Source organism: Juglans regia, chromosome 13 (genome assembly GCF_001411555.2).
Source record: "Juglans regia cultivar Chandler chromosome 13, Walnut 2.0, whole genome shotgun sequence".
NCBI classification, from domain to species: domain Eukaryota; kingdom Viridiplantae; phylum Streptophyta; class Magnoliopsida; order Fagales; family Juglandaceae; genus Juglans; species Juglans regia.
Genome location: NC_049913.1, coordinates 33,265,578 through 33,283,786, shown reverse-complemented (window position 1 = coordinate 33,283,786; position 18,209 = coordinate 33,265,578). Strand labels below are relative to the sequence as shown.

Here is an 18,209-nt window from a genome sequence, read left to right as displayed (position 1 = left end):
CAAATGTTACTGTAGCTCTTAGACCTCATTGTGAATTTCACTAGTACTAACCCACATTCTCCCTCCCTATATCATCAATATCCTAGCTTTTTTGGGTGACTGATTCAAATGGTACGTTTGGGTGGTGAGAAGTGTTGAGAATGTTTGTGAATAGTTATGAGTAGAGATTAGAGTGAATTTGTGGGTCCCATTGAGAGTATTTTGAGTTGTTTTGATGTGTGAAGTATGTTGAGTTGTTGACTTTTGAATAGGTAATTAAAAAATATGTGAGTCCCATAAATATTATAGTGATTTTATTTTTAGTAATAAATATTATAATGATTTTATTATAGTGATTTTTTAATATTAATAAATATTGTAGTGATTTTATTTTACTTTTATATGTAATAATGATAAATATTATAATGATTTTATGTTTTATTTATATTTAATAGTGATAAATATTATAGTGATTTTATTTTTTATTTATATATTATAGCAATTTTATTTTTTATTTATATGTAATAGTGATAAATATTTTTATTTATATATTATAGTGATTTTATTTTTTATTTATATATTATAGGGATTTTATTTTTTATTTATATATAATAGTGATAAATATTTTTTATTTATATATTATAGTGATTTTTTTTATTTATATATTATAATGATTTTTTTTTTATATTTAATAGTGATAAATATTATAGTGATTTTATTTTTTATTTATATATAATAGTGATAAGTATTATAGAATGTTTGTGAATAGTTATGAATAGAGATTGAAGTCGGTTTGTAGGTCCCATTGAGAGTATTTTAAATTGTTTGACATGTGAAGTATTTTCAAAAGTACGAGAATATTTAGAAAGTGTTAAAGATACTTTAGTACCCAAACAGCCTTAGTCCCACACTTCTTTTGTACCTTAAGTTATATAATATTATAATAATAATATCATCGTGCTTGGAAAAAATAATAAAATAGAGATTAGTTTCAAGGGATCTATGTTACCTTTTTTTTTTAATGTATTTTGCTGAATACAACCAATACTAAGTGATAATGAGGCAAAGAACCGAGAGTCCCCGAAAATCACAGGCATCACCTGTTAGTAACCTCCTGACCCGGGGAAAATTTTGTGAAATTATGAGGGGAAAGAAAGAAAGATAAGCTTTTGATGAACACATTGGTCTGCTAATTCCTACTGACATTTCGATAGTGTGCCGGCTTTCATTCTCTTTATATACAGAGCCGTAAGTATGCACTCAAAAAAATCAAAAAAAAAAAAAAAAAGAGGAAAAATTAACAGCTAAAATGAAAAAAAGGGGCGTAAATCCTGTATGGGGGTATGAACATATGGAAAATGGGTTCACCTATGATGCCTGTGCCCACAGGAGATCAGCGTACATGATCCAGTACACATTCACCACAACCATGTGGGGCATGCTAATGTACAGACTAATGCCAACATAGCAGCATTTCTATTTGTTCCTGTAGCCCCCAAAGAAAAGCAGTGAGTTATTCAAATTTTGTCTTTCGGGCAGCAGCTGCTCCGCTTTCAAAACAGGTTTTACAGTCTGCTCTTTGTCCGGAAATGGGAACGAGAGAGAAAGGGAAAGCGATGCAGAGACACCATCATCCTCCTCCCTGGTCGCCGCATCTGGTGGCATGTTTTGGTTATTTTTCTTGCCTACTGCCCCAACAAAGAAAGGCAACATTCCTTTAGTTGCTGGTTTTGTCTCAGCCCCTAAAGCAAGCTCAAGATTTGGAACCTCATCATCATCCCATGTGTGCTTTTCCCCAGGAACGGAGTTCTCCCCAAGTCCAAAATCCTTTACTCTATGTGAATCCACAGGAAACAGGTACTTTTCATGAGTTCCCAAGTCCTCCAAAATCACTTTCTCATCACAAACTTCGTCAAATTTCTTCTCAAAGGAAGAACAGGGACCCGGATCAATTACCTGAGATGCAAAATTACCATTCGCAGAATGCCTACCTCTGGAATCGCTATGTCCAAACATTACACTGAAACCTGTCTTCAGCCTCTTACCACCACTTTCTCCATAAATTGACATACTACTCGCTTCATTCCAGGGCATTATCTGACTCGTGCCAGTAGAAGTATGGGGAGCTGTCTCTGAAAGATCCAAGTAGGGACGTTTCCGGTGATTTGTCAGGTCTCTCTCCAACAGTGTCTCTCTATCCACATACCCAGCATCTTCCTTCAATTCCCTCTCAACTTTAACTTGATCTAGGACTTCATTCATTCTACCTTGAATTTTGTTCTCAGCCACCCTCAAGACACAACACTCATTGCCAGCAGGAAAATTTCTGGATGACAGCGTATTTTCTCTGTCAGAAGAATCATCCCTATGCTTTAGTATCTTCTCACCACTGTTGGAGCCACTTTTTCCAAATGCATGACGCGAGGTTTTGATCTGTGCATCCAGTCTTTCTGGAAGACACTGCTCTTTCTGCATAAAGAAAAACGTTAATATGCATCACAGAGACAAGTGAGCAGGACTACTTGGAGATCTCACGGTCAAAATTAAGTTAAAAATTAAGATTTAGCAACAAATTGACATAAAATAAGGGTTACGTTTCCAGGATTATTTCCTGAAGGATATATAGATTTTTTTTTTTATAAGTTTTTGTGAATAGTAGTAAGATGGTTTGTGAATAGTAGTGAGATAGTTTGAGTTAAATATTTATTGGATTTTGGGAAAGGAGAGAGAAAAAGTATTTATTGAATAGTAGTGAGATAGTTTGACTCTTTGAGTTAATAAACGTGTCAACCAAAAAAATAAATGAATAACTCACAAGTATGCTTGAGTTCTCAGACCCTTAACTTTCAACCAAAAAAATAGAGAAATTTATCAAAGAAAGCATCCAGCATATATGAATATATTCAATTTATGAATAAGAAAGTTCATGGATTGTTAAAAGCCCATAAAGAACGAATCAAGGCTAAACTTAGTGACATTAACTCTAAATAATCATTACTTACTAAAAAAAACTTTTAACCATTTTCCATTCGTTCATATCATACAGCATTCATTAACGTGTGTCCCCATGTGTGTCTATTTGTCACAAAGGCCCATGAACAATTTACTAGTAACAACAATAAAAGTAAAAAGAAATACACAAGAAAAGATAAAGATTAAGAAAAGATACAACCAAGGGGAAGGGGGGCTGGGGATGAGAGGATCCCAACAAAAATCTGAGAGCCCCGCAGCCCACGGAAGTAATGGGATCCTTCCCCCCTCCTCCAGTGGTTTCCACATCCCAGCCCCTGGAGGGAGATTGCCACACCTCCACTCACCTCAAGGGTCCTTGAGGTTTGAGGGGGATCCACTGCCCCGGGCATCCCAATTTTTGTTTTATGACTTTGCTGTTTGCTTTCATGTTCATTTTTTTTCCAAATGAGGAACTTCGATTGCTGGGGGCTTCAAATGTACGTTGAACCAAACTTCAAATATGAGGCCAATTTTCAAATTAAAAAAATCCCAGAACCAAAAGAAGCCTAAAAATTTACAGGGCTGCAAAAGGTGACATTGGCAGAGGAAAACATCTATGCGGGCACATGTGCTCCATCTGAGCGAACATAATGTGTGCGTGTGCGTGTGTGTGTGTGAGAGAGAGAGAGAGAGAGAGTATAATCTTGGATGTGTGAGAATATGCAGTTCGCATCTTATATGAATGTATAAGGAAATAAACATTACCAAGGATGGACTGCTGGGTTTCATTTCTTGGCTCGACTGCACAATGCTTGTTCGTATCTTCGAAATGGATTCCCGGTATGGTCTACTATCTTGCTGCTCCAAATTTTCTTGGTACCCTGGACGTGTCTGTTCAAGCGAAGTTACATTGTTTTCACAATCCCCACGTACTGTGGCACATGGCTGATCAGGGGCATTGGATGTTGGGACCACATTGCAAGATCTGTCACATGCTAGTAGTTCTTCATCTATACACCTTTCTGAACACAAGTTCTCGGACAAGGTCATGACAGCAGGGGGAATATCTTTGTTCAGCAGAACCTCATTCAAACTGGGAATTTGTAACTTTTTAGACAAATCAGTACAATTCACCCTCTTTCCCCTGAACACACCCCATAAGAAAAACAACGTATTCCAACCTGCCATCAACAGAACAAACTTCAGCAGATATGCATTCACATAAAAGTAATGGTACTTTGTATTGATGAACAATGAGATCCAAAGTCACAGAAGGAGAGGAAAGCAAAGGGACACACTTTTCACCCTAAACATGTAAACCTCAAAGCATTAAAAGCTTAAGCATTGCACATATTTAACTTGAATAAAATTCAATTCCAACATATTGAAAAACCAACTATTTGCAGGTTGTTTGAAAAGTGCATCAAATGTCACAGTTCAAAATACCGTTGCCAACAGTAAATCTTCTTTCCTAGCATGCATTTTTGTTTCACACTTCTATAGATCAACTTAAATGTATCAAACTTTTGACGGTTTAGTCCCTCCAGCATCCATTGAAGCTGACTATAGAGTCATAGACCATAAAGAACTATAAAAAAAAATACATGAAGCCTCAAGTTACATATGATCATCACTAGAAAAAAAAAAAAGTACCATATGATTATCAAATGGATAAAGAGGTGGGGAAAACTAAAACTATATAAACATTAAAATATTAAAGTTCAAATATGGAATGCTAGCCTTACCACAATATAAAACTAGTTAAGATTGTAACAACCAAGACCAATGGCGGCAACAATAAAGAGTAAGAAGATGCTTGAATTGAAAGTACAAGAATAAAAACTAAAATATAAAATAAGAATAAAAGAGAAAAAGGTGAAGAAGGGCATTGTCCGTAATGGCCTACAACTGACACAGACATCAAAAGCAAACAGGGACATTGCAGCCAACCCAACTGGTTGGATAAGGCCTTCTAAATATTGCAGCCCTCAATATTTGGCGACTGTATAAAGTTTACATACAAGAATTAAAGATTGATAACACAGCATATTAGTGTCTGCATAGCTGTCTCTTTGGTAGGTAAGACAGAAGGAGAAAGAAGAGTCATGACCATATTGGATACACCTTGACACGTATCAAACACACCTAAAATGTTGGCAAACAAGTGTGACCTTTTGTTAGAGTATCTAACATATACATATACACTGTCTACCACATGCATAGAACAGAAAAGTCTTGCAAGTAAAAAGGATAAGAATAGTACACACAAACTTCAAGGGGCTCAACCAAAAAAAAAAAAAGCACAGACAGATAGGTTTATTTGTAAACCTACGCTACCTTAGGGATAGGTTTTATAACCCAATTACATGGACTTACTAGGTCTTTATGTGTGGGCTTTAGCTTAGTCTTACTGATCAAACATTTTCAATATTTCAGTTTCTAGATTAAGAGGAATAGTTCTAGGATAATCAGGAGTGCCCAGCAGCAAATAAATATAGATCTACTAATGAAATACAATGAAAGCTTAATGAAATTTTGTGTATTAAAAATTCTTCTTAAGTTAAAAGCCCAATATTGTGGTTTATTTCTTCATTTTTAAAAGTAAGACTCCACTTTCGCATTCTCATTTTCTGCAGCTACCTTCCTTTCAAAAGTCTTCCCATTAACCTTTTATTCATCGGTAAAAATAATTTATTGAGAATAAGAATAGAACAAGAGCCCAAGTACACAGGACATATACAAGACAACCACGTATGCATGTTAATCTAGTGATACAAGAAATTCATGAGAGTTCATGCCATTAAAATCAATTACAATCAACCAATGGAGTAAAGTATTAAAAAATATATATAAGTTCATCCATTGACCGCTCTCGATCTTCAAAAATCACAATTGCTTCCTAGATTGCCACAATCCGTGGGTTACCCTTAAGGTTAATGAGAAATGTTTTGACCCTGTTTTGGTGTCACCATTGCTTTCCTAAAATTGACCCTGTTTTGGTGTCACCATTGCTTTCCTAAAACTCACATAATAGAAGAGCTATTAAAACTTAAAAACCAATCACTTAAAAAATGAGCCTAGGTATAGCCCTGGAAGTCTTGTCGATATTCAGAAGTCACAATAGAGACATCCACACAAGTAACCTGCACCCATATCTAAGTTTGTACAGGTGTGAGCGAATATCTATCGGCATATCATCACCATATATGATTCCAATTGTTCTAAAGTCACAGAATTCACATATCCATGCTGTGGGACATTCAGTCTTTATATTTGTTAAAATGCCTCATGGTGCAGGCCATGCACCATCAGCAACCCAATTCTTGAGCCTCAAATTAGTGTAAACATCAAGTAGTAAACCACAGAAGACCATCATAGATATTGTTACAAGATACTATAATGTGTCCCTATAATAAAATTTCCAGCTAATCCTTACGCTGTGACTTCTCAGGAAGTTGGTTGGATGGAAATATCAAAAGTTCAACGCCATCAAAGTTCCCTTTGAGGGCTGAATCATTCTTCACCATATTATCCAACAGGCTCTTGTAGTTTCTCTCAAAACTGCATCACAAGAAACAGAAAAAAAAATATTACCATGTTGAAAACAGAGAGACAAATACATCAGGAACACATACTTTCAATTATATAATGAGTGTAAGCTGAGAGAAAAAACAAAGATTATGTAATAAGTAGATATACATATGCGTACCTCTCATTATCTTTGGCAAAGAAGTACAGAGCAATGTTATCTTCATTAGCGCCACTTTCATAAAACTGGGATGGCCATGTGCTTAAGCGAGATACTTCATGCAGGGAAATTTTGGGGGAAAACTTGTTCACCACTTCTAAAACTTTAGGTGATGCATAAGTTGACAGATGTGCTTGAAATCCACCACAAAATTCTGGAAGTTTTCCACCTCTATGCAATTCAAAACCCCCCCTGCACATTAATCACAAAGCTTTTCTAGAAGACTGCTTTTGAGACGCAATATATGACGAGTGACAAAGCAAATGAAGAAAGAAAAATGAGTGCCAAGCTCTCTCTCCAACAGACAACCATAATTTACAGAAATGTAAGGAATCTTACTGCCAGATAAATTCATGTTCAGGAATGACTGATTTCTTCAGGAGAACAGTGGAAGCTTGACAAGGAAAATGCCTTATTGTAGGCTTTCCAACAGAAACAGCATTGGAACATGAGTCCCCCACTTTGGAAGAAAAAACATCAATTGGGTGCAAACCAAACTGCTTCAAACTATTGACAGTAGTCTGTTTTGAAGATTCGGAGGTAGAACTCCCAAGAATAGCTGGCCCTTCAGAACTTCCTTCAGTGGACATGGCATCCTTCAGCTTATTGGAAACCAACATTTGATCGTGAGAAGCTATTTCGTAATTCAAGTCCGCGTTTGATATGGATAAGTCATCAGATTGATCAAGTACTCTTTTCTTCCTGTAAAATTCAGGTCTTCTAAGCAATGCAGCATGAATTGCTGCTTTCAACTTATTGCCTTCATGCATTTCCTCTCTAGAACTTCTTGCAGCAGATATATCAGTACCAGAAGCCTGTGGAATACTGACCGTGCAGAACTCTCCCACATGCCCAATTTCTTTACATTTTTGACAAACAACACCTTTAGAAGCACTTGCAGCAGTAGGCCTTGTGGCTGAGCGTATACTGGCACTCTCCCTAGTTTTCTCATGCTGATTAGTTATTTCCTGTGACCAATGCAAACCATCTTGCACAATTCCCTCAGCATTATTGGATGACTTCTCAGCATTCAAAGAATGAGTGGCTACAGGTTCATCCTTAGAACTAACTTGATTCAGCTTTTGTTCGGCAGTGGAGCCACCCATTCCACTAGTAGATGAAGCTCCGGCTGCATCAACAAAACACAGATACTATATTAGCTTCACATGATCCATGAAGGAAAAGTAGACTAACCACATAAAAAAGTAAAAGAGGGAACAATGAGCATAAAATAAACAAATATAGAATTAGCAGAGTTCCTACATGAAAGGCAAGATCGCACCTGAAGTAACTGGAGTTTCTACACCTTTACGACCTAGACTGCTGGTTACTTTCGAAAGACTTAATTTTCCATCTGACTGTACAACCTTTGAATCTCGGTGATTGCTTATAAATGAAGGCAAACTGGTTTCAACACGAGATCCAAGCTTTTGGTCAACCTTAGCTGTCGAAACAGTGGAACTAGCTGTTGTTGAACCGATTAGAGGGCGTTCCAGTTTACATGAGTTTTTTCTTTCAAATGGACCACGTTCTTTTGCTTGTTTCAATCCTTTTAGATCTTGAACATGGGTAAAATTAGATGATAGCATTTTAACTTTTGATTCACTAGCATTTGTACGTCCTGAGTTTGCAGGTTTAAATGACATGGATTTGCTTATCATTCTGGCAGGCCCCTCCTTCATATCAATGGAAGTATGTTCTCTAGCACCCTTCTGCTTTTGCGGAACTTCATCTACAAGTTTAACTTTTGGTTTGGAATTAAAGGCATTGAATGAATTGGATTTAAACAAAGTACCTGTATATGGAAAACAGTCAATTGGTGTTTAAAATAATAAAACATTAAAACCCAAGAAGTCAAGATGGGCATTACAACAAGTGACGCATAGCTTTGCACAAGTAATGAGAGAGTGAGAGTTTAAAGAAAAAAAACAGTGAAAAAAGATGTCCAGCCAACATAACCTATTTGCTTACCCTTGGATGTTTGAAGCCGTGGACCAGTCATAGGAGAGCGCACAGTTTCTGGGATATCATTACTGGATTGATTGCGAAAAGGTGTTTGATAAGCAGACTTTGTTTTTCCCTTATCTAAGCTCTTGAATGAAGAATCTCGTGATAGAGCAACTACTGTGCTGGGACTCGATGGCTTTGGCAATTCGGTAACTATTCTGCTGGGACTTGACGGCTTTGGTGATCCTGTAACTAATCTGCTGGGACTTGACGGCTTTGGTGATCCTGTAACTATTCTGCTGGGACTTGACGGCTTTGGTGATCCTGTAACTATTCTGCTGGGACTTGGCTTTGGTGATCCTGTAACTATTCTGCTGGGACTTGACGGCTTTGGTGATCCTGTAACTATTCTGCTGGGACTTGAAGGCTTGGGTGATCCTGTACCTGTTTCTAGCTCCTGCCTTTTTGCTGAAGCTACTTCCATATTTTCTGCACACCTCTTGCCAGAAACATGTGTGCTTGAACTAACTTTTTCTGTTCTTTTTCCCTCAATTTCCGAACCTTCAAATTCAATTTAAAACTTAGATTACAGAATATTTCATAAACAAAACTCATACAGTTCCCATGTCCTCTTTTTTTCTCATTGAGATTGGATATTTAAAATTTACCTTGCTTCTGGTTTTCAGAATCCTCCTCAGCAGACTTGCATTCTTCACACAGCCAGTCACCTTCAGGAACTTTTCGGAGCATTTTTCGCATGCAATAGCTGATTGATAGCAACAACAGCATTTAGAACCATCTTGAACACAAACTTATATATCAATTCAGCATAAAGAATCAATAAAGCCTGTCAACCGAGTAATATTGATGACAGGGTGTTTATGCTTACGTGTGTTCTGCACCATCACTGCACCTACTACATATTGCAAGCAAATCCTCACGACCAGCATCCCCACAAATATCACATACTTTTACCTGTTTCCAACATAGGGAATCGGCAAAGGTGTTAAATGTTCTAGCTGAAACAAAGACTTTAATAGTAAAAACAGGTATCAACGAGAAATGGGAGGGTCTTTCTAACAAAGAAAAAAGAATGTCACAGGCAAGGGGGTTCTCCATCCGCCTGTGTTGAAGAGGGGGAGAAGTGTTTCTTTGTTAACTCATTTCATGCCTAGGACATCAATTTCGATAATATCAATCACATTTGAGATATATACTTCAAAATTAATAGAAGCACAACAGTATTCACATTCACGGAAACCTCACAGACAAAGCCTAAAAGAAGGCAAAACTGATATTCCCTTCATGGCCTTGACCGTGGCCCCAATGCCCAGATTCTTTGCATTCTCACATACCAACCAAAGGAAACAAAAAGGCAATTAAGACTAACGCTGATTCAAAATAGGTAAATGTAAAGACCACAGGGTGGATTGTGCAACCACATATATGCAACCCATAAGATTAAGATGTCTGCCTTTTAGATTTTTCAGCAAGACACAATATCCAGCTTCTGTCAAAGATCGCAGTTTGATTCCATAAACCTATGCAAATCTATTCTCCTCACCTCCCAAAATGAATCACACTCTTGTAAAAGCAAGTAATCAATAAAATACACATACACGGGTACTGATCTGACATTCCTATCTGTAATTATCTGAAAAACACTAAGACCTCATTTGTTTTCGCAGATGAGATGAGATGAGATGAATTGAATTGAGATTAAAGTTAAAAAGTTGAATAAAATATTATTAGAATATATTTTTTTAATATTATTTTTGTTTTGGGATTTGAAAAAGTTAAATTGTTTATTTTATTTTATATGAAAATTTGGAAAATTGTAATGATGAGATGAGTTGAGAAGTTTCCTGAAAACAAACAAGGCCTAAGATAGCGGATAGCTAGAATGCATTGTGGAAAAGAGGATGGGGACCCACAGATACACAAGTCAAATGATTATAAACAACAGATAAAGATATGCATATACATATACATATACATAATCTATATACACATCTTCTAAGTTGAAAAATCAAAAAGGAAAAAACCGGAGAGGGCAAAAAGAATTGTTACTCACATCTTGCTCCACAATGTCGGATTCATCACTCTCATTCCCAGAAACAGATCGCAAAGGAGGCTCGTGCATGACAGGTAACTCAACCAACTCCTTGGAACTATCATTGCGCTCATCTTTGCCTAAAGATTTCAAAGTTTCACCTGGTGGGTTCCCATGATCCTTCTCGGTCTGTGCTTCTGACTTTGGATAAGTTTTCATTGAAGCCTCAGAATTGCCACCAATAAGGTTACCTTTATGTGCAAAACATTTCTGGACAGAAACAATATCGGAAGCTGCCTCTTTAGTTGAATTGATGAGTTCAGTTGAGCATTCCAGAGCTTTGTCCTGGATATGAGGAGGATTCTCTTCTAAATATATTAAATTTGTATTGTAATTAAGAGATTTAACACTATGAGAATGGGAGTATGGACTGTGCACCTTCGGTAAAGTACTGCTAGCATCTGCATCTTTTGAAGAAGGAATCTCTGATGAGGCCAACTTGTTGAATTGTGTTCCCTTCCATGATCCCTCTGGATCTAAAGTACTGACTGAAGCTGCACTACTGTTTATATTCCTTTTATGATTACTAAACTCTACACTTGCATCTTTGGGTCTACTAACACATGCAATGTTATCATCATGGCCTTCAACTGCCTTAATTTCCTTGTACTTATTTGAGAAGGTTCTCTGATCCAAAACACACTGTGGTTTGAAAGAAGGTTGATCCTCTGAGATTCTTTCTCCAGAAGTCAACTTTGGAAGTATCTCAAGATCTTCAGAAGCATAAGATATCACAGACGACCTTAAGGTTGATTTACTATCAGCATTTTCCGAAAAAGAATCATGACCGGAATTAACACTGAGTACGTTACTGGTTTCACTGGTGGTATGCTGTAAGCTATCAGATGCTCGAGACTTAAGAGAAGATAAAGGACCACTCTCATTGAAAGAATACTGGCTAGCAACATTTCCACGACAGCTTTCATCAGAAAACTCCTCAGTCTTTGACCCCATGAGAGCTTGGTTCAGATGCATACAAGACGAACAAGGAGCAGAGCACACGTTACAAGTCCCAGACTCGCCTCTCATAGGAACTTTCTTACTCAAGGAACACTTCCCAAATTTTGTTTCAGATCGAGAAGATACCTGATAAAACCAAAGAACTAATTGAGGAATAAACAGGGGAAAAAAAGAAATGAGTGCATTTTTAACTTTCTGACTCTATCACCCAAAAACATATACAATTAACATTAATTTTTTTATATGTATAATCAACATTAAATTTTGCAGCATTGAAAACATTAACAGGGGTAAATAAAACCATAATGAAGGTAAAAGAAGAAGATTGAAGGTTAACTTGACTAGGGGATGCTTGGATAATGAGATGAGATGAGAAATATGTGAATAGTAGTGAAACAGTTTGTGAATAATGGTAAAATAGTTTGCGTTATGATGTTTTATTGGATTTTGAAAAATGAGAGAAAAAATTTAATAAAATATTATAAAATTAAAATATTGTTAGAATATAATTTTTTTAATATTAAATTTGTTTTGGAATTTGAAAAAGTTAAATTGTTTTTTGTGTTTTGTTTGGAAGTTTGGGAAACTTGTAATAATTAGATGAAAAAGTTAAAAATTTGAAATTGAAAAATGTTTGTGTTTGAGTAATATTTGGGAATGAGATAAAATGAGATGAGATGGGATGGGATGGGATGGGATGAGATGAGATCTCTTCCAGAAAACCCATAAGAGAACATGAAAATAATCAATCATATCATATGTAGCACTCAAACATTCTAAAGAGTAGGAGTTCATGCACTAATCAGATGCCTTTGGTTTAGCTAACTTGGAGTTCATCTGATTCTCAATATCTATCAAAATATATAAATCATCAGAGTTAAATATTAGTCAAATGATTCAATTACCCATATTTGTAACGCTCTAATAGAAGGACAAAACCACATGGTCTATACTCCAAAATGACTAGTCAATTATACAATTGGAGCCACATTGAAACCTTATAAAAAGCAAGGACTTCTCCATCCGAAATAATGTGGGATCCCATATACGACCTACCATTATCCTTATCATATGGAGTATCACAATTCTCCCCCCCTTAAATTCTCAAAGTCCTCGTCGGGCCAGTCCATCATAGGTGGCACAGCTCAAGTCTCACATTTCTAGTTGGAATAGGCTCTCCAATGGAAGGCCCAAACGACATGGCTTATTCTCCAAAAAGACTAGTCAATGATACAAATAGAGTCTCATTGGAACCTTATAAAGAGCAAGGATTTATCCTTCCTAAGCAATGTGGGATCTAATACGTCACCTACTCTTATCCTTATCATATGGGGTATCACAATGTTCCACTGAATTTGGGATAATATAAGCCTAGGGTTCACCCTTTAGTACTTGTTTTGAAAAAATCGTGTCCTTTCATCTACGTGACGACAACAAGATGAAGGGAAACACAACACAACATTGAACAAGTTACACACTAATTAGTGCATAGAAAAACAACAGGATATCAAATTAGAATTTAGTAACACAACACATACAAGGCAAAGCCATTTCACCTCATTCCTCATGCACCATAGAATATAATGCGAAAAGAGCACTTCTCTTGGTAGCTAATCCTAGAGGCAATGGAATGGAACAAAAATATACCTACATTCTGAAACCCCTTAAATATACATAATCACACTCATCTTCAAGTGACTTTTTATGGAGTGGATTAGGTGATGAATCCAAATTCTACCTAGTCAATTGGGGAAAGGTTTGTTCTTTGATATCAGGGGTGGATTGGGGGTTTGAAATTTAAGGATGTTCAACTGGACACTTCTAGGGAAATGGTAGCGGCATTATCACCAAGAGATGGATGCATTGTGGAGAGCCATAATTGATTCCAAGTAGGGTGGAGAATGGGGGTGGTGCTCTAATGAAGTACATGGAGCATATGTCGTGAGGTTGTGGAAGAATATTCTATGATGCCATCAATAGTCAGCACCACAAACCGTTTCCTTGGAGGAGTAAGGTGCCTGTCAAGGCTACTTTCTTTGCTTGGACAACTTCCCGAGGGAAGATTCTGACCATGGACAACTTAAGGAAATGACAAATCACAGTAATTAACCTGGTGTTGCATGTGTAGGAAAAGTGGAGGGACAATGGCAAAATGTATTGAGAAACCTCAAGGTGATTTTTAGTGCAGTAGATTTGGTAATGAATTCAAATTCCACCTAATCCATATGCACAAGGAAGTTATCATCTAAAATGAAGGAAAAAGGTGAATATCAAAGGCTACCTTACCTGAAGAAACGATTAAATCCCACATTGAAATTAAACATTCTAAAGCCTAGAAGCTCAAGCACCAATCATATGAACTTTGGTTTGGCTAACTTGGAGTTTGTTTGATTATCAACCTCTAAGGCCCGGGTAACACCGCAAAGACTTCAATTTTGTTTGGAAGGGTCTCCCTTTGGCTATTGATTGAGTTTGAGGGACTTTCGCTGACGGAATCCATCCATAAACCTAGAACCCAGCAAATATTTGTCAAGTTTGACTTGATAACTTTAATCCATATATCCATGTTCCACTAGATTTGAGATTATGTATGCCTAGGGATCACCATTTTGCACTTGTTTAAAAAATCAATGAACCCCATGTCTAATAGTAGAAACCTAAAATAATAATTCATCTTCTTTCTGTCCATAGCATGATGCCGGGACCACAATACAACATAGAACAAGTTGCATACATTAAACGCAAGGAAAAGCATTGAAATATTAACTTTTTCCAACTTTGGTAACACAACCACATACAACTCAAAGCCATTTCACCTTGTTCTTCATGCACTTTAGAATATAAGGCAAAAAGAATCACTTCACTTGGTAGCTAATCCTAGAGGGTATGGAACAAGAACAATGACATATCAACGAGCCGAAAACCCTAAGATATACACAATTACACTCATCTTCAACTGTAACCGTTATCTCCATACACAAAAGTTATCATCTAAAAAATTTTATAAGTAAAATAAAAGTATCATCTACTGGTAGGGATGTAACAGGTCCGATTCGGTCCAGTTTTGGACTTTTTTTTAGAAACGAACTGGTATACACCAGTTTTGGAACTTCCGGTTTTTCCAATTTTTTTCTGTTTTACAGATAAACAAAATCATACTCCAACAAAACTTTAGCAAGTGATTGGCTCATATTCCTCATTTTATGTTATAAAATTAAAATTTATATGTTATATCAAAATTCAAATGTTATATTAAAAATTATATGATTAATTTATGTTATATCATAATCAAATATTATATTAAGATTTATAAGATTAATTTTATATTGTATCAAATGTTATATTAATTTTATGTTATAAGACTAATAGACATGAATAATAAGATTTTAAAATTTCATGTTATATTAATTAGCAATTTAACATATAATATAATATAAAAATTTATACATAATATAAAAAAATATTTTATATATAATATAAAAAATTCAAAATGATATATATATGCCAGTCCTGTTCGGTTCGAATTGGTGTTCTAAAAACCAAAACCAGAACTGGACCCGTTTTGCTAAATAGGAACCGGTACCAAACCGGTCCGGTTCACCGGTTTCCCGGTTTTTATTTTTACAGCCCTATCTACTGGTTAATTATTATTTCACTAGTTACATTTGAAAAAGGAGGTGCACCTAACTAAGAAAAAGATAGAAACTTACATGTTCCAGAAATTAAAAAACAGGACATCCTCACCCTATCCAAAGTTTAGAAAAAGATAACCCTCCAAATACACAGCATATACTTGTCAAACCAGTTTTACTTGCAAATTATTTAAAGTTTTAAGGCTTGTCGACTTGGTGAACAAAAAATACTAAGAATGCTCAAAGTTTCATTTGCTTGTGTTCCATAAACTTTCTTTTACCTATAAAAATAATGGTCCGTAAACACAAACTGAGAAACACTTATTCTAAAAATATTGCAATCAAAATAAATGAAAACTGCATCAGAAGGAAAAGAAAAGCTAGAATGTAACTTTTTTGGGGATAAATAAATAGAAGATAAGAACAGCAGATGTAAATTACCCTGCTATCTCACCGTATTCTTCTCAATATCATGATCCGTATCATCAACAGGTCCTTGCATCCGATAACTCCCTTTCAAGACTGGTGTTATCTAAAAGCATGCCCAAATACATTAGTTACTATTACCAAAATCCAAAAAAAAAAAAAACGTGTCCAATTCCATAAACCTAATAATTATATAAATAGAACTCACTGGTTGCAACCAAAAGGAAATGCCATGCTTAAAGAAGCCACAAAACCAACAAACAAAAGACCGAAATATGGGCAAATGACCTTCACACCAGTGTCTAACATACATACGTACATATACACACAGAATGTATAGGAAAAGAAAACTTAATTCAAAGTTAAACAAAAGATCGCATAAGGACAAAAAACTGAAGGAAAATTACTCATAACCCAAAAACTTAATTTCTAAATATATAACCGAACAAACCCTAAACCAACTAATACACTGTATTCGCTCATGGGAAATTCGTGAATATCAATCCCAAAAAAAATTCAACCCGAAGAATGGAAGTTTAAAATCGAAAGCATAATTAGTTAAAACCATTGCAATGACAAACAACCGGGAAAACCCTAATTTAGAATTTTACATGCCTCCAGTTCCGCAATCGACTCAGTCGCATTGTACAGCTCCTCCACAGTCCGTTCTGACCGCTCGGCCATTGACGCCGCAACGATCAATCGGCAGCACAATCAAACGCAAACTCCAATATCCCAATTCCAAAAATCAGTCTCTCTGAAAAATCCCACTCTCTGATTGCAGAGAAAAATCCACTCTTCGATTACTAGCCAGCAAGTTGTAGCCAATCTTCAGGTCTCGTACAGCACAACCAGATGAGCTTCCTTCTGTATATTATTACAAAAGATCTGATACATATATCACCATTCATTACGTGTAAAGAAGGATAAATACAGACATGAAATTATAAAATTGTATACCCTCCCTCTCTCTGATCTGAGAAAAAAATCTTGAAAAGAGTCTCTGAGAATCAACGGTCATGTAAGCTTAAATTGCTCCTCTCTGCCCCCTTCTCTCTCTTAAATTCTTCTCTCTCTACCATGAGGAAAACTCTACTCTCTCTCTCTCTCTCTCTCTCTCTAAATTTTCTCGCCGTTTCGCTCTCTAGATTTTCTAGGGAAAATGTGTAAAATGAGATAAATATTCGTAGATTAGAAAAACCAAAAATAAACAAAATAAAATTATATGCTGCGGCCCGCGGGGATACAGCAAATTGAGCGAGACTGCCACTTCGCACGTGCGAATCCGATATACGGTCAGTTTCGTCGTACATGTGGGCTTCGGATTTCTGTGCTGTTCTGCGTGTGAATTGCGCTCTTGCTAGCGCTAGGCCTCCACGGTACATGTGGCAAGATCGCAGTGGAAGCCTGGAAGGGTCTGGGTTTGGCTATCGTGCGCCCATAGCGTGTCTCAGTAGTTTGTGTGCGCCTCACATTTCATAGTCAGCACCTATCTTTCCGGACTAAAATGCGCGGTATTCAATTCATGGGTTAATTATTTTTTTAAGGCAAAAAAAAAATTGTAAAAATCAAATAATTTAATGTGTTATATTAAAATTATTTTAAAATTAAAATAATTTATAATCTAAAGACTTCTATAAAATCATGTTAATTTATAAAATAATTTTTTTGTGAACCAAGTATTTCTCTAATTATATATTTTTTTATTTTTAAGTTTTAGGTCTGAAAAATTACCATGATAGAAAAATGTTTTTTCTTCCACTTTTGTTAAAAATGATTTGCTTTTCAAATTGTCAAATTTATAACGCTGTCAAATGTGTCCCTTGATATTTCATGCCAATACATAATTTTTAGTAAGAAAATTTTATACAGCACACCACCATCCCACTTTTATTCCATTATATAAAATATGGCATATTTATCATTATTAGATGATCATTTATTATCTAATAATGATAAATGTATCACATCTTGTATAATAGGATGAAAGTAATATAGATATATAATGTATAGCATTACTCTATTATAAATTTGTAATTTATGTTTTGACTTTATGTATGTATATTAATATTAACAAAAAGAATAATTCTATTTGAAAACTTGTACATCATAAATCATCAATGTAATATAATTTGATTTGGAAGATAAACTTTAAAATTTGAGTTTTACAAATCAAATTATATCATGTGAATGATTTATTATATAAAGGTGATAGAGTACTATTATTTTAAGACTTCTACATCACATACTGCTTATGTGACATAATTTGATTTGAAAGATAAATTTTAAATTTTGAATATTACAAATCATATCTTATCATTTAAGTAATGTGAAGTATGTATTCTAAATACCGGCTTAATAATAGAATAATTTTAGAAGATAACTTGCATAAACAAATGAAAGATTAGGATAACCAAGTGTAAGGAGAATTATTCTATTTTCAAGTTGGTAT

At 35.5% G+C, this 18,209-nt stretch overlaps 1 protein-coding gene across 6 annotated transcripts; it reads right to left on the bottom strand.

Annotated features, from left to right (window-relative positions):
- Positions 1 to 1,135: 1,135 nt before the first annotated feature.
- Positions 1,136 to 16,906, bottom strand: LOC109003340. 6 transcript variants are annotated; one of them, XM_035684699.1, is made up of 15 exons: positions 16,718 to 16,906; positions 16,373 to 16,624; positions 15,786 to 15,863; positions 11,118 to 11,825; positions 10,701 to 11,024; positions 9,516 to 9,601; positions 9,295 to 9,392; positions 9,026 to 9,187; positions 8,651 to 8,950; positions 7,962 to 8,474; positions 7,019 to 7,808; positions 6,641 to 6,871; positions 6,368 to 6,492; positions 3,697 to 4,112; positions 1,136 to 2,448 (listed from the first exon to the last, which is right to left on the bottom strand). In XM_035684699.1, exons 2-15 carry the CDS (start codon positions 16,439 to 16,441, stop codon positions 1,456 to 1,458), a joined length of 4,893 nt encoding a protein of 1,630 aa, XP_035540592.1. In that variant the 5' UTR covers positions 16,442 to 16,624; positions 16,718 to 16,906; the 3' UTR covers positions 1,136 to 1,455. The 6 variants fall into 6 exon arrangements, with proteins under 6 accessions (XP_035540592.1, XP_018836982.2, XP_018836983.2 ...); XM_018981437.2 differs by having other exon boundaries at positions 8,651 to 9,187; positions 16,373 to 16,645; positions 16,718 to 16,905; XM_018981438.2 differs by having other exon boundaries at positions 8,651 to 9,187; positions 16,369 to 16,624; positions 16,718 to 16,905.
- Positions 16,907 to 18,209: the final 1,303 nt, after the last annotated feature.

Coding starts and splice junctions, on each gene's coding strand:
- LOC109003340 (XM_018981437.2), bottom strand. CDS start 16,441: ATGGCCGAGCGGTCAGAACGGACTGTGGAGGAGCTGTACAATGCGACT. Junction 9,602..10,700: donor CCGACATTGTGGAGCAAGAT/GTGAGTAACAAT, acceptor TGTTGGAAACAG/GTAAAAGTATGTGATATTTG. Junction 4,113..6,367: donor ACTTCCTGAGAAGTCACAGC/GTAAGGATTAGC, acceptor TGTTGATGGCAG/GTTGGAATACGTTGTTTTTC.